This window comes from Pantherophis guttatus, chromosome 8 (assembly GCF_059756535.1).
Source record: "Pantherophis guttatus breed Tessera chromosome 8, ASM5975653v1, whole genome shotgun sequence".
Taxonomy (NCBI): Eukaryota; Metazoa; Chordata; class Lepidosauria; order Squamata; family Colubridae; genus Pantherophis; species Pantherophis guttatus.
The window spans coordinates 3190001-3206701 of record NC_142070.1 but is presented as its reverse complement, the minus strand read 5'-3'; the positions used below and the strand labels follow the sequence as shown (position 1 = coordinate 3206701).

The 16701-nt window shown below is 45.7% G+C and overlaps 1 protein-coding gene across 1 annotated transcript in view; it reads left to right on the top strand.

Annotated features, from left to right (window-relative positions):
• The window catches only part of ATRN (attractin), a 211724-nt gene that overhangs the window by 189392 nt on the left and 5631 nt on the right, over window positions 1–16701 (top strand). Inside the window, exon 27 of the mRNA XM_087874805.1 lies at window positions 164–271. Within this exon, the coding sequence (XP_087730931.1) occupies window positions 164–271 (108 nt within the window). The remainder of the gene's footprint in view (window positions 1–163; window positions 272–16701) is intronic.

Here is a 16701-nt window from a genome sequence, read left to right as displayed (position 1 = left end):
CTTAAAACCAGGATTCACCGCAGCTGGCTGGGGAATTCTGGGAGTTGAGGTCCACCTGGCTTCAAACAGCCAAGATTCAGAAACACAGCTTTAGATGCCAGTTTTAAAATCTAAAATATTTCCATTCCGAGCACAGAATTAACATCTTTTTTTCCTTCCCCAGCAATTGCTCCGAGAGATGCAACAGATGGCCAGCCGCCCCTTTGCTTCCATCAACGTCGCCTTGGAAACGGACGAAGCGCCCCCTGATCTCATCGGAGGCAGCATTAAGGTGAGAAGTTGCCCCCCTCCCACCCAACCTCCCCCCCTCTCCCGCCCCCAAGGCCCATCCCTGCCCTTCACGTTTTGAATAGATGGCTACTTTGCTGGGACCGCGTGCCCGGATGGCAAGCGTCGAGTCGAACCGTATTTGAAAGTTTAGCCGCGAAGCCAAGCATCCGCCTGGTGAATCCGTCGCACCTTGGTTTTTGATCTGCGTTTCCTGCCTCCGGGGCTGCTCATTTGCATCTTGCGAAGGATGCTGTTGAACTTTTTAAAAAGAAAATTAAATTCCAATTTTTCTTTTTTTCTTTTTCTCTTCTCTCTCGAGAAGATAGGCTTAATTCCTCGTAATTAAGGGCCACGCAATTTAATAATGAGGCGATAATACTGCACAGGGGAGGCTACCCTTGGCGTACAGGTAGTCCTCGATTTACAACAGCTCCATTTAGTGACTGTTCAAACTAATAACAGAATTGAAAAAAAGTGACTCGTGGCCGTTTTTCAGACTTACGACCGATGCAGCGTCCCCCTAGCTATGTGATCGAAACACCCAAAACGGAGTGTGTGGGGCTGATGTCGCGTGTGCCCCACCCTGTGCCCCATTTTTGGCCTGGACGGGCTCCTGCAGCACTCTGGCAGCCAAAACGGGGCGCAGGGGGGCTGGCCCATTTTCGCTAGTAGTAGAGGTACCGCGGTCTGATCCTTTGCTATTGGCAGGCCAGCCCTGCGGGCCAGATCTAAGTACCCCGCAGGCTGAATCCGAATCCGACACCCCTGGTCTACTGTAAGGAAGAGAAGACTGGGGTTCTTCCAGACAAATGTTGATTTGTATCCCTGGCATGGCTGTTTAGCAATGTTTTTTCAACCGTGGCAATGTTAAGACCTGTGGACTTCAACTCCCAGAATTCCCCAGCCAGCCATGCTGGCTGGGGAATTCTGGGAGTTGAAGTCCACACGTTTTACAAAGTTCCCAAGGTTGGAAAACCCTGCTCTAAAATCCTGCTCAGTCTGCAGGAGGTTGCACCCTATGGGCCTAACCCAGGGGTCAGCAACCTGCGGCTCTGGAGCCGCATGTGGCTCTTTCACCCCTCTGCTGCGGCTCCCTGTCACTCAAAATATGCGTCACAACCGCCAATGTGCGACACCCGCCAGCACGCGATTTATTAAGCTTTTCAACCCCGGGTAGGCCAACCATGGATAAATCCAAGAAAAGAAAAGTTTCAGAAGAAAACAGAACATTTAATTCAACTACATATGCTAGTTTTTATTTATTTATTTTATTTTATTTGTTTAAATTTCTATACCGCCCTTCTCCAAATAGGACTCAGGGCGGTGCACAGCCTAAGTAAAAACAAAGCATACAAAATTTAAAAAACAGTATTAAAATAATTAAATATTTTGGCCGTAAATTAAAACAACCCAATTTAAAATCAATTTAAAATTTAGCTCAAGCCAGCCCAGTTTTGTGGCCGCTCAAGAAATAGTCAGGCACGGGAAGGGTTTTGTGGCTCCCGGTGTTTTCTTTTCTGTGGGAAATGGGTCCAAATGGCTCTTTGAGTGTTTAAGGTTGCAGACCTCTGGCCTAACCCATTGCAAGGTGTCGGGAAGGATACGGGACGACAGAATTTTTCAAGTGCCCCCCCCCTCCCCTTTTCCACCTGAGTCTCCCTGGGCATATTTCACCCGCTCGCCCTCCCGCTCGGCTGGTCCGACATTCTGTCCATCCACCTTCTCCTTCCTCCCTTCTGGAGATTCCCTTGACAAGCTGCCACTCTTCTCCCCTTCCTCCCGTTCGTTCCCCCTTCCCTATATTCCTGGACGGGGGTGGTGAGGTGGGGTGGGGGCGAGAAGAGATGTGAGATGCCAGGCATATGTTCATAATTAATATGGAAGCAGGCGGCCATTGTTCTGCATACAAAACAGGCCGGGGATTTGGTTTATCTCTAACCGCTTTGAAATGCATCCTCTTTCGCTGTGTGTTTGTGGCCTCTTTTGATGGAAGCCGAAGTGACACGACCGCAGGGAGTCTCGGAGCGCAGTTTGTCAATCGCGCTACGGTTTGGGAAGCGGAAAAAAGAACACCAAACGAGGCTCACTTACTTACCTGCTCCACTGCCTCAGAGAGAGATATATATATATATATATTCTTACGTTCTTTCCTCGGCTTCCTTTACGGGCCGCGTATTCCCCGTGCAGGTAATCAAGGCAGCCACGTTACAAGCCACGTGCCACTGGGCCACTGTGGCATAGTTTGCATTTCTTACATGTTCTGCGGTGAGAAGTGATCCCCTTAGATCTCTTCGGTGTAGCTACCAAAGCCTGTTTTGTCTCGCACGGCGTTTTTTTTTTTTTTTTCATCCGCAATTTAGTTCCAGGTAGGAAGAAAGAACGGACAGACGGACGCGATCGCTCTGCGAAATCAGATAGTCCTCGAATTAAAACCATCTGTTTACTGACCGTTCGGAGTTACGACAGCCACTGAAAAAAGTGACTTAAGACCCATTTATTTATTTATTTATTTATTTATTTATTTATTTATTTATTTATTTATTTATTTATTTATTTATTTATACATACATACATACATACATACATACATACATACATACATACATACATACATACATACATACCGCCCTTCTCCCGAAGGACTCAGGGCGGTGAACAGTCAAAATAAACATATATATAAAAATGTGAATAGAAGTAATAAATAATAATTAAGTCAATTTGGCTTCTCAGTTAAGTTAAGATCTTCAGAATAAAATTTACACAATTAGGAAAAGGAAAGTAAGAATTAATTATGCCAGCTCGGCTTGGTGAAAGAGGAAGGTCTTAAGTGCCCGACGGAAAGTACGAAGATCTGGGATTATTCTTATCCCTGGGGGTATCCTGTTCCAAAGGGTAGGTGCCCCCACAGAGAAGGCTCTCCCCCTGGGAACCACCAGTCGACATTGCTTTAGTGATGGTACCCTGAGTTTCTCATACTTAACGACCGTTGCAGCATCCCCTTGGTCACGTGATCATAATTCAGATGCCTCGTACTTACGACGGTATCCTGGGAGGGGGTGATCCCCTTTTGCGACCTTCTGATAAGCAAAGACAATGGGGAAGCCAGAGTCACTTCGCCTCCATGTGTTACTAACTTAACAACGGCACTGAATGACTTCACAAATGCGGCAAGAAAGGTCGTAAAACGGGGCCAAAGTCGCTTCACGTATTGGGCTGAATTGTGGTCGTACGTTAAGGACTACTTGGATTGACAGATCGTGAATAGGGCAGCAAAAGAGACACAGAATTTCATGGATCACATCTTAACGTCTGGAAGTAAGAAGGATAAATTATCTTGGAAGCGGAATCAGCAAAACTCCTGCCTCCTCCGTTGTTTATGGAGGTTCTCAGCCATCCAGGTCCTGTGGTTTTTCATGTGACTAGGTGGGCGTGGCTAGCTGATCAGAGTCATTTCTGGAAGGTCCTCGCACTTACGACCAGTCCTCGCACTTACGACCCGACTCATTTGTTTGCTTTTAACACTGATCAGCTGTAGGGCGGCCCTTTGAAGCCCCGCGGCAAGAGTTTAAACAGTTTTTTTCCCTCTAGTCATCAGCTGGGACTCAGGAGGCAGCAATAGATTGGGGGTGGGACCAAATAAAAGGTAAGAATAACGTGGGGGGGTGGGAGGGTGGGGGGGGAGAGAACCGGTTCAGTGATGTCATATCGTCACTGCTACCGGCTCGGCTGAACCAGACTGAACCAGGAGGAACCCACCACTGATTTGCATCCTTTTACAGGGTCGTTGAGGCCACTTGGAGGTTTATCTGTGCCTTCGGGGTCACCTGAGTGATGCAAATGGGTGCGGAGCCTTCTTGGAGCTGCTGAAAGGGCTGTGTTGTAGACCGGAGATAGATGGTGTCGTATCCCTCCCCCATTTACACACTCATTTGCACCACTCAGGTGACCCCGAGGACACAGACAAACCTCCCAAGTGGCCTCGACGACCCTCTAAAAAAGAATGCAAATAACCAGCTGTCTGCAAGGAATAGAAATCCTTCCATTCTCCACTATCTGGTCAGAGCTGAAGAAGCTTCTTGGATGAAAAGAGAAATGTCTTCAAAGAGAGTAGAGCAGAGTAAATTAGAAAGGATAGAATAGGGTAGGGTAGGGTAGGGTAGGGTAGGGTAGGGTAGAGTAGAATAGAATAGAATAGAATAGAATAGAATAGAATAGAATAGAATAGAATAGAATAGAATAGAATAGAATAGAATAGAATAGAATAGAAAATCAGAATAGCATAGCATAGAATAGAACAGAATGAAAACAGAACAGAACAGAATAGAATATGGTATGGAAATGGAATGGAAGGCAAGGGAAGAGAGAGGAGAGGAGAAGAGAAGAGAAGAGAAGAGAAGAGAAGAGAAGAGAAGAGAAGAGAAGAGAAGAGAAGATAGGATAAGATAGGGGAGGAGTGGGGAGGAGAGGAGAGAATGGAATGAAATGAGAAGAGAAGAGAAGAGAAGAGAAGAGAAGAGAAGAGAAGAGAATAAGATTTAGAATGGAATGGAATGGAATGGAATGGAATGGAATGGAATGGAATGGAATGGAATGGAATGGAATGGAATAGAATAGAATAGAAGAAGAAAGAAGAAAATGCACATGCGTGCGCCGGAAACCGAAAGATCATCTTCCCAGCGTGTGCATGCGTGCCGGGTGGCTGCTCTTCCGGTTTCTGATGCTCCTGGGTGTGTGAATACCAGCTGGGCCCGCCAGAACATGGAAAAGCAACGGGCACCAGCTCACGTGCCCGGAGAGATGGCTCAGGTGCCACTTCCAGCACGTGTGCCATAGGTTCGCCATCACGGCCCTATACCATCCCAGACAAGTGACTGTCCAATCTCTTCTTAAAACCCTCCAGTGATGATTTCTGACCCATGATTTCTGGTGGCAAGCGGTTCCACTGGCTAATTGTCCTCACTGTCAGGAAATTTCTCCTTAATTCCAGGTTGCTTCTCTCCTTGATGAATTTCCATCTGTTGCTTCTCGTCCTGCCTGCTGGTGCTTTGGAGAATAGTTTGACCCCCCCCTCTTCTTTGGGGCAGCCCCTCAAGTCCTGGAACGCTGCTATCATGCCACCCCTAATCCTAACAAAAGCCAGAAAGTCCAGTTGCCTCTTGAAAAAAAGCACCTTTGGGATATCCTGCCTCCATTTATGAATGAATTCATGAAGGCCGAGAGCCTTCGTGACTTCTTTGGAACCACTTTCTCCCCAAATGCAAAACTGATGGACAGGCTACATTCCCCCCCCCCCCCAGACACGCTGGACAGTGAAATGACCATCTGCTCTTGTTAGTCATGTTTTGAAGCTCTCTTTTCTTGCAAGCCTTGGTGAGTTCCCTTCTGTTGAGCGTCAGCTGGAATCCGGAGAGAGACGGAAGCCATCACTTGCTGCCTCTTCTCCGAAGTTTGCGGTCTTGGCAAATATCCAGGATCTAAATAAGCCTTTATTATACACTGCTCAAAAAAAATAAAGGGAACACAAGCAGAAGGCATCCGAGATCTGAATGAATGAAATAGCCTCATTAAATACTTTGTTCGTTACATACAGTAGTTTTGTGTTCCCTTTAATTGTTTGAACAGTGTATAAACTACTGTATGTAAAGAACAAAGTATTTTAATAAGGCTATTTCATTCATTCAGATCTCGGATGTCTTCTGCTTGTGTTCCCTTTATTTTTTTGAGCAGTATATTTCAGATCCAACATTAGGGGTGGGTGTGGGGTGTGTGTGATATGATGGCATTCTTCCAATCTTTGAGGGACCTTCTGGAGTTTTGTGGGTTCTCCATCGCTGGAGGTTTCCAAGAAGAGATTGGACAACCGTCTTTTTGAAATGGTAGAGGGTTTCCTGCCTGAGCGGGGGGTTGGAGTAGAAGACCTCCAAGGTCCTTTCCAACTCTTTTTATTCTATGTTCTGTCAAGGTTCATTAGAGCAGGACTAGGAGTGACCAGATAGCAGTCTTCCAATATCTGCTGCCCTAAAGAAGAGGGGGCCAAGCTATTCTCCAAAGCACCCGAGGGCAGGACAAGAAGCAACAGATGGAAACCAATCAAGGAGAGAAGCAACTTGGAACTAAGGAGGAATTTCCTGACAGTGAGAACAATTAACCAGTGGAACAGCTTCCCATCAGAAGTTGCGGGTGCTCCATCACTGAAGGTTTTTAAAAAGAGATTAGACAATCCCTTGTCTGAAATGATATAGGGCAGTGATGGTGAACCTTTCCGCCACCGAGTGCCAAAAAGGTCGCAGGGAAGTGTCACGCGCGCATGCTCGTTGGGGCCGCAGTCCGGAAAAGCCGAACTTCTGGATTGTAGCTCAACGTTCAGCTGGCCGGTGCATATGCGCAGGCCGGTTTTCAGCATTACCATGTGCGAGAAGGGATTGCGCTCCAGAAAAGTCAAACTTCTGGGTTCTGGCATTCATGCACACCCGACAATGGGTTCTGGCATGCATGCACATGCACACCAATTTTCGGCACTGCTGCGCGCACGGAGGACAGCTAATCATCGCGCGCACATGCGGACCAGAAACCCGGAAGACAAACAGGCAAGGCTGCGCGTGCTGGGCGACATGGCTTCGTGTCCCACTTAAGGCACGCGTGCTGTAGGTTCGCCATCACGGGTATAGGGTCTCCTGCTTGAGGACGAGGGAATTGAACTAGGAGAAGTCAAAAGTCCCTTTCAACCCAATTATTCTATGTTCTTGAATAAGTCTTCACCCTGTGTTCTCCAAGGCTCCTGAAGGCAGAATATGAAGCAATGGATGGAAACGAATCAAGGAGAGAGGCAAAATAGAATTTCCTGACAGTGAGAACAATAAACCAGTGGAATGGCTTGACTCAAGTTGTGGCTGCTCCATCACTGGAGGCTTTTAAGAAGAGATTGGACAACAGTTTGGCTGAAATGGTATTGTTCTGTCCCCAAGCACACGCACACACACCAACAGACGTTCAAGAGTTAAAGACCAAACCAGCCGGCAAAATCCTTTTCCTTATGATAACGGAACTTGGCAACAACCTAGTGGCTGCCTTTATTATTTACAAAGAAGAGAGATAACTTCTCCCCACTCCTGGTACATCAAAAGAAACAGCTCAATAATTACGGAGTCAATCAAGTCCAGAGATAATCCAGCAAAGTCCATAGCAAAAGTCCAGCAATGCAGAATGGCGTGGAAGCTTTCAGCTTTGTTCGTCACAAGGTTTGACTGGCCACCACACTCCCTTTTATATCCTGTGGGGTGTGGTCCAGTGACTCAGCCTAATCTCGGGCACGCCTTTTCTTCTATTGCGCGCGCTTATCTCTGCAACGCTGGCGTGGATCCAGCCAAGACTCATTACCCTCATCACTGTCCATCTGTGGCTGTGTGGACGTGCTTGGCCCCGGCCCTATCTCTTGCCCTTTGGCGGACACCGAAGGCATTGCCAGAGAGGAGGGTCCTGGAGAGGGAGGCCTTGCCAACTCCTCCCCTTCACTCTCAGAGTCCTCTCCTGCCGATGACACAGGCTCCGGTAACGGAGCCACAACAGGTATAGGGCAGTGATAGCTAACCTTTTTGCCATTGCGTGCCAGGAAGGGGGGGCAGTGGGGTCGAGCGCATGTGTACTCATACCCATAATTCTATGTTAATTCTAATTCTCATCCCGCTCCTGGCACACAATGGCCCGGTAGGCCCGTTTTTCTTTCTCACCTGGCTCCAGGACCTCTCTAGGCATCTGGGAAGGGCGAAAACAGCCTTCCCTACCCCTCCGGAGGCCAAAAATGCCCCGTTTGACAACTTCCAGTCCCACCGGAAGCTGAGTTTGCATGCCCATTGATATGGTTATGCGTGCTAGATGTGGCACGCATGCCATAGGTTCGCCATCACGGGTATAGGGTCTCCTGCTTGAGCAGGGGGTTGGAGTAGAAGACCTCCAAGGTCCCTTCCAACTCTGTCATTCTGTTATTATTATTTAGATCTGCTAGTAATCCGTCTCCTTCAGGGGGCCTAAGGTTAAGGGATTCCAAAATCTGAAAATGTCAGGCCTGTCCCAGCTTGGGCATTTAGGAAAGAGACACCCTCGACTCCCGTTTGTAGGGAAAGCTACAAATAACCCAGGGGCAGAAATATCACTTAACAACCATCTTGGTTAGCAACGGAAATGTTGGGCTCCATTGCGGTCGTACGCCGAGGACTGCCTGTACGCAAGGAAGCCAGCGCACCCGAGGCAACGGGAGGTCGGCTGTTGGCGGTGCGTCCTTCCGCGTGTTGCTTTCGCTGACTTTGTAAGGCTTAGCAAGAAAGACGTTGCTTTTGGAACATCAGGAGTTGAAAATTGTGCTGGGAGTTGAGAAAGGGCAAAAGAGATTAGCTCTGTTAAAAGTCCAGGGTATTTTACAACGCCAGGCGATCTCGGCAGCAGCCGAAGGAGATAAAGCTTTTCTGTCTAACGAATTACTTTCGGGTAGCATCCGAAGACATAGATTTAGGATGTGCTTTCTAAATAAATTTTTTTTCTTAAATAATAAGAAAGAAAAGCAACGCGCCAACCCCACAGCATCTGGCGGCAGTAAAGGGAAAAATGAAATAACTTTCAGCTCTTATTATTTTGTCTGAAGCTCAGAGATGCGGTGGGATTGAGATGGGGCTCGGCTTTCATCTCTCCCCCACTCCCCCCCGACTTTCGAAATTGGGTTTTAGAGGTGGGGAAAAAATGGAAACGTTTTATGACATAATCCCATCATTTATTCCAATCTGTTTCGGCTATCTGTGGAACGAGTACCAGGAAATTCAACAGCAGGCGGATGCAGCCGGCAGTCACCCCAAACCTCACCTTTTTCCTCTGGAATAATCCCTACTAATTAAATTTTTTTTTTTAATTTTTAATTTTTAAATTGGACTCGGATGGAGGACACCTGGTTTGTAGAAGAATCCCTTGCAGAGCTGTCCAACCTTGGCCCCTTGAAAAGCTGTGGACTCCAATTCCCAGAATTCCTCAGCCGCCTGGGGAATTCTGCAGTAGCGAAATGTAAAATTTGTTACTACCGGTTCTGTGGGCGTGGCTTAGTGGGGGGGGTAATATGACTGGGTGGGCATGGCCAACTTTTTTTTTTTTTTTTTTTTACTTTTAAAAGCATTTTTTCTACAACCTCTTCGGCTGAAGAGGTTTTAAAAAAATGCTTTTAAAAGCCTCTGACGGCAGAGGCTTTTTTTTCTTTTAAAAACATTTTTTCTACAACTTCTTTGGCCGAAGAGGTTGTAAAAAAAACTGCTTTTAAAAACCTCTGATGATCAGGCAACTCAGCTGGGATCGTCAGAGGCTTTTAAAAGCATTTTTTCTACAACCTCTTATAGAAAAAATGCTTTTAAAAGCCTCTGACGATCCCAGCTGAGCCATGCAATCATCAGAGGCTTTGTTTTTTTTACTTTTAAAAGCATTCTTTCAGCCGAAGAGGTTGTAGAAAAAATGCTTTTAAAAAGCCTCTGACGGCAGAGGCTTTTTTTTCTTTTAAAAACATTTTTTCTACAACTTCTTTGGCCGAAGAGGTTGTAAAAAAAACTGCTTTTAAAAACCTCTGATGATCAGGCAACTCAGCTGGGATCGTCAGAGGCTTTTAAAAGCATTTTTTCTACAACCTCTTATAGAAAAAATGCTTTTAAAAGCCTCTGACGATCCCAGCTGAGCCGTGCAATCATCAGAGGCTTTTTTTTTTTTTCACTTTTAAAAGCATTTTTTCAGCCGAAGAGGTTGTAGAAAAAATGCTTTTAAAAAGCCTCTGATGATTGTGCGGCTCAGCTGGGCATGGGGGGGGGGGGCGGGCAAGGATGTTTGCTACTGATTCTCCGAACCACCTGCCACCATCGCTACCGGATCGGGCGATCCGGTCCGAACCAGGAGCATTTCACCCCTGGAATTCTGGGAGTTGAAGTCCGCACCTTCTTCAAATCCCCATGGTTGAGAAACCCTGCAGATGGCTGGCTTGATGCTTCACTCAAAAGAGTAGAGGTTATTCGAACAACCAGGCAACCTCTTGACAGGGGGAGAATGGAACTTGCTCTCTGCGTTTTGCAATGTCAGGTCCTCCGTTAAGAGAAGCAATAATTGGAAGAGTTATCTGAAAGACGGACAGAGGTCCAGAAGGCCTTCAATTTTGCAAAGGGAGCACCAGGCATTCATAAAACTGCCTGGAGATTTAAAAAGGCAGGTAGAAACCTCGCAGCTTCAATAATAGCTGGTGTGCTTTTTTTTTAAAAAAAAAAAATAATAATCCAGAAAAATACATACATTTCTCCACTGGGGTGTTTTATTCTGTGCTGCCAGAAACATAGCTGAATTGAAGTACAGCAGCATCTCGGTACTCAGCTGTTTTAAAACTCATCCAATTTGGTACTCAACGCGTTTTGATGAGAAAATTGCGTCCCGATACTCGTCCTTTGTTTAATACGCGACACGCAAGCTTACAAGAGAGAGAAAGGAAGGACGAGAAAGAAAGAAAGAAAAAGGAGGGAGGAAGGAAGGGGAGGAAAGAAGAGGGAGAGAAAAAGAGAAAGGCAATAAGAGATGGAGGGAGCAGGAGAAAGAAAAAAATGGAAAAAGAGAAGGGAAGGATGGAGACAGTAGAAGGAAGGAAAGAAAAGAAAGGAAAAGTAGAAAAGGGCACAAAGGAAGGAGAGAGAGGGAGGGGAGGAGGGAAAGGAAAAGAATAGCAATAGCCCTTAGACTTATATACCACTTTACAGGGCTTTACAGTCCTCGGTTTACAGAGTCAACATATTGCCCCCAACAATCTGGGTCCTCATTTTAGCTTCCGTGATTATTTGGTGTATTTTTGTGCTTTTTTGTTTCTCCTTTTTTTTTTTTTTTTTGCTCATCGCTACAGATAACGCGATGTTTTTATTTTATTTTATTTAATTACAGGTCGTCCTCGACGTACGACCACAACAGAGCCCCACGTTTCTGTTGTTGAGCGGGTTTTGCCCCGTTTGACGATCTTGCTTGCCACCGTTGTTATGTGAATCGCTGCCGTTGTTAAGTTAGCCACCTGGTTGTTAAGTGAATCTGGCTTCCTCGTTGCCTTTGCTCGGCAGAAGGTCGCAAAAGGGGATCGCTGAACCTTGGGACACCACACCCGTCATAAATATGAGTCAGTTGCCGAATATCTGAATTTTGATCACTTGACCACGGGGAAGTTGCAATGGCCGCAATTGTGAAAAATGGTCTTAAGTCACATTTTTCAGTGCCGTTGTAACGGTCACTAAAGGACGGTCACTAAAGGAACTGTTGTAAGTCGAGGACTACCTCTATTAATTTTTAGGTTTATTTCTCATGTAAAGTAATGATATACAATCCTATCTTTTTACATATTGTCTCAAAAATATGCATTGCCTTGGGTTTGGGAAAACATGAAATTTATTTACGTTGTTCCATATAGAAAAAAAATGTGTTTGGTACTCATCACTTTTGGTATTCATTGTGTCTCCCAGAACCCATTAATGATGAGTACAGCTAGTCCCTGATTTACAACAGTTCATTTAGCGACTGTTCAAAGTTTACGACGGCACTGAAAAAAGTGACATGACCATTTTTCTCACTTAATGACCGTTGCATCACCGCCCTGGTCACGTGATCAAAATTCAGACGCTTGGCACGTGTTGATGTTTATGTCCCGGGCAGTGGTGGGATTCAAATAATTTAACAACTGGTTCTCTGCCCTAATGACCAGCTGGGTAGGCATGGCCCGGTGGTCATGTGACCGTGTGGGCGTGGCCAACTCAACGTTACTCACGTCGATGGGCGCTTCGCCTTATCTGTTACAATGTAATAAGGGTTCACCAGAGAGGCAGTTTCTGTAAGCAGGGCGATAAAGATTAGGCTAGAAACACCACCAGAATGTTTCAGTTCCTTACAGGATTAGCCCTGTAAAGTGGAAAAGAACAAGATAAGATTTCTTGCAACAGCCGGTTCTCTGAACTGCTTAGAAAGTTAACAACCGGTTCTTCCGAATAGGTGCGAACTGGCTGAATCCCACCACTGGTCCCGGGTTCATGTGATCCCCTTTTGCGACCTTCTGACGAGCAAAGTCAACGAGGAAACCAGATCCCACTTAACAACCACGTTCCTAACTTATCAGCTGCAGTGATTCACTTAACAATTGTGGCAAGGGAGCTCGTAAAACAAGGCAGAACTCGCTTAGCCAGTGTCTCACTTAACGACAGAAATTTGGGGCTCAGTTGTGGTCGTAAGCTGAGGACTACCTGCTGCCGAGGTACCACTGTAGACCTCGAAGCAAGCAAGGACTTAAAATGAGTTCTTTCCGACTTGTAAGCTTGTGCCAAGCGACAGTTCGCTTATTCTACTATTGCTAGAGAAAAATATCAATTAAAATATATCAAGAAAGAAGATCAGAAGCCTCAGCGCTCAATGCCTCATTGCTTGACCTTCTCGGTTTCTCTCTTCTGCTTTCTTCTATTTCCCTGGGAGTTAGGTGATCCCTTTGATTGAAAATATCTGGAAAAAAAAAAACCCGTGTGAGCTGGAGGGATGCCGGACAGGGAGGCTTAGCATCCGTTGAAAACTGTCTCGAGAAAATCTCCCATCCTAACCTTAAATAATCCTTCATTAAAACAAAATTGGCAGCCAAAGACTACTGCAAGTTGGCGGAATAATGGACATTTAAAGCTCAATATATATCAACACGGCCTCCTAAATCATAGAGTCCTAGGGCCGGACTCTACCCGCTAGGTATGTTTAGCCCAACGGAGAGATGTTCTAGGCTGCATCAAGAGAAGGATAGAATCACGATTTAGTTTAATACCACTTTATGATGCCTCGGTCAAGCCACACTTGGAATATTGCATCCAATTTTGTAACGCCACGCTGTAAAAAAGATGTCGAGACTCTGGAAATTGTGCAGAGAAGAGCAACAAAGAGGATTAGGGACAGGGGTGAAATCCAGCAGGTTCCGGAGAACCGGTAGAGGAAATTTTGAGCAGTTTGGGAGAACCGGCAAATGCCACCTCTTGCTGGCCCCAGAATGGGGTAGGAATGGAGATTTTGCAATATCCTTCCCCTGCCACACCCACAGAACCGGTAGTAAAAAAAAAAAAAAAGGATTTCACCACTGATTAGGGAGCTGGAGGATAAAACCTACGATGAACGGGTTGCAGGAATTGGGTAGGTCTAGTTTAATGAAAAGAAGGACATGATAGCAGCCTTCCAATATTTGAAGGGCTGTCACAGAGGGTTATTTAATCCGCTTTATAGCTTCCTCCGCACTTAGAAGAAATTGTGTATTTTTTCATGTCCACAGGACACCTCCTGAAATGCAAGGGAACAGGGTGGATGTGCTGTGACTGTCAAGATAGGGCAGTCGTTGTGTGCGCCATAAGCTGCTGCTAAGGGAACTACCCACATTTAGCCTAATGAAGAGAAGGACTAGGGGGGACCTGATAACAAGTCTTCCAGTATTTGAGGGGCTGCCCCAAAGAGGAAGGGGTCCACCTATTCTCCAAAGCACCTGAGGGCAGAATAAGAATCAGTGGGTGGAAACTCATCAAGGAGAGAAGCAACCTGGAACTAAGGAGACATTTCCTGACAGTAAGGACAATTAACCAGTGGAACAGCTTGCCACCAGAAGTTGTGAATGCTCCAACACTGGAAGTTTTTAAGAGGAGATCGGACAGCCATTGGTCTGGAGTGGTGTAGGATTTCCTGCCTAAGCAGGGGGTTGGACTAGAAGACCTCCAAGGTCCCTTCCAGCTCTGTTATTCTATTCTATTCTATTCTATTCTATTCTATTCTATTCTATTCTATTCTATTCTATTCTATTCTATTCTATTCTATTCTATTCTATTCTATTCTATTCTATTCCATTCCATTCCATTCCATTCCATTCCATTCCATTCCATATTTTCTACTCTACTCTACTCTACTCTACTCTACTCTACTCTACTCTACTCCACTCCACTCCACTCCACTCCACTCCACTCCACTCCACTCCACTCCACTCCACTCCACTCCATTCCATTCCATTCCATATTTTCTATTCTATTCTATTCTATTCTATTCTATTCTATATTCCAATATTCTATTCTATTCTATATTCCAATATTCTCTTCTCTTCTCTTCTCTTCTCTTCTCTTCTCTTCTCCTCTTCTCTTCTCTTCTCTTCTCTTCTCTTCTCTTCTCTTCTCTTCTCTTCTCTTCTCTTCTCTTCTCTTCTCTTCTCTTCTACATTCCAGATTTTCTATTCTATTCTATTCTATTCTATTCTATTCTATTCTATTCTATTCTATTCTATTCTATTCTATTCTATTTTCCCTCTTTGGTCTCGCTGTCCCGCTCCCTTCTTCCTTCTCTTTGAAAAAAAAAAAAATGCAACAGCCGTCTCTGTGTATTTCGGAACTGGCCCTGCAAGCCGCAGCAGACAATTTATAACTGGGGGTGTGGGGGTGGGGGATACCCAGCCGCCCCCCTCCGCCCCGCATCCATTAGTTCTCGTAATTGAGTTCCAGCACAAAACACTCTGCAGTGTTTTATTTCTCTCTCCCCGCCCCCTTTCTCCCTTTGTAAGAAAAAGAATTATTTTGAACTTTTAGCGACTCCGCAGGGAAGGGACGTGCGAAGACACCGGCTGTTTAAAAAAAAACCAAAACCCACCACCCTCCTTGTTGTAAGGTGGTACACTACTTCTGTGAAGCAACTAATCCATCGGGGTCTCCCTTGTGAATTTAATACAGGAGACATGGAAAAGCACTTGTGTTTGTTAGGCCTTCGTTAACACAACGACAACTGTGGTCCTTGGCTTTTTGTTAGCATCTCTTAGACCAGTGTTTCTCAACCTTGGTAGCTTGAAGATGGGTGGACTTCAACTCCCAGAATCCCCTAGCCAGTTGAAGTCCACCCATCTTCAAGCTTCCAAGGTTGAGAAACACTGTGTTAATCTCTGCTCTTGTGGGTATTTTATTTCTGGCCAGGAAGTGCAGTGATCTTTTAGCTTTTGGATTGTCTCTTTTGAATGGTGTGTAAATGTGGTCCATCTCTATGTGCCCGTTGATGGCCGTTTTGTCTGAGTGCTGCTGGCTGGGGGATTCTGGGAGTTGAAGTCCCCCCATCTTCAAGCTACCAAGGTTGAGAAACACTGTGTTAATCTCTGCTCTTGTGGGTATTTTATTTCTGGCCAGGAAGTGCAGTGATCTTTTAGCTTTTGGATTGTCTCTTTTGAATGGTGTGTAAATGTGGTCCATCTCTATGTGCCCGTTGATGGCCGTTTTGTCTGAGTGCTGCTGGCTGGGGGATTCTGGGAGTTGAAGTCCCCCCATCTTCAAGCTACCAAGGTTGAGAAACACTGTGTTAATCTCTGCTCTTGTGGGTATTTTATTTCTGGCCAGGAAGTGCAGTACTCTTTTAGCTTTTGGATTGTCTCTTTTGAATGGTGTGTAAATGTGGTCCATCTCTATGTGCCCGTTGATGGCCGTTTTGCCTGAGTGCTGCTGGCTGGGGGATTCTGGGAGTTGAAGTCCCCCCATCTTCAAGCTTCCAAGGTTGAGAAACACTGTGTTAATCTCTGCTCTTGTGGGTATTTTATTTCTGGCCAGGAAGTGCAGTGATCTTTTAGCTTTTGGATTGTCTCTTTTGAATGGTGTGTAAATGTGGTCCATCTCTATGTGCCCGTTGATGGCCGTTTTGTCTGAGTGCTGCTGGCTGGGGGATTCTGGGAGTTGAAGTCCCCCCATCTTCAAGCTACCAAGGTTGAGAAACACTGTGTTAATCTCTGCTCTTGTGGGTATTTTATTTCTGGCCAGGAAGTGCAGTACTCTTTTAGCTTTTGGATTGTCTCTTTTGAATGGTGTGTAAATGTGGTCCATCTCTGTGTGCCCGTTGATGGCCGTTTTGTCTGAGTGCCGCTGGCTGGGGGATTCTGGGAGTTGAAGTCCACCCATCTTCAAGCTACCAAGGTTGAGAAACACTGTGTTAAGCTCTGCTCTTGTGGGTATTTTATTTCTGGCCAGGAAGTGCAGTGATCTTTTAGCTTTTGGATTGTCTCTTTTGAATGGTGTGTAAATGTGGTCCATCTCTATGTGCCCGTTGATGGCCGTTTTGCCTGAGTGCCACTGGCTGGGGGATTCTGGGAGTTGAAGTCCACCCATCTTCAAGCTTCCAAGGTTGAGAAACACTGTGTTAATCTCTGCTCTTGTGGGTATTTTATTTCTGGCCAGGAAGTGCTGTGATCTTTTAGCTTTTTTGATCGTCTCTTTTGAATGGTGTGTAAATGTGGTCCATCTCTATGTGCCCGTTGATGGCCGTTTTGCCTGAGTGCCGCTGGCTGGGGGATTCTGGGAGTTGAAGTCCACCCATCTTCAAGCTTCCAAGGTTGAGAAACACTGTGTTAATCTCTGCTCTTGTGGGTATTTT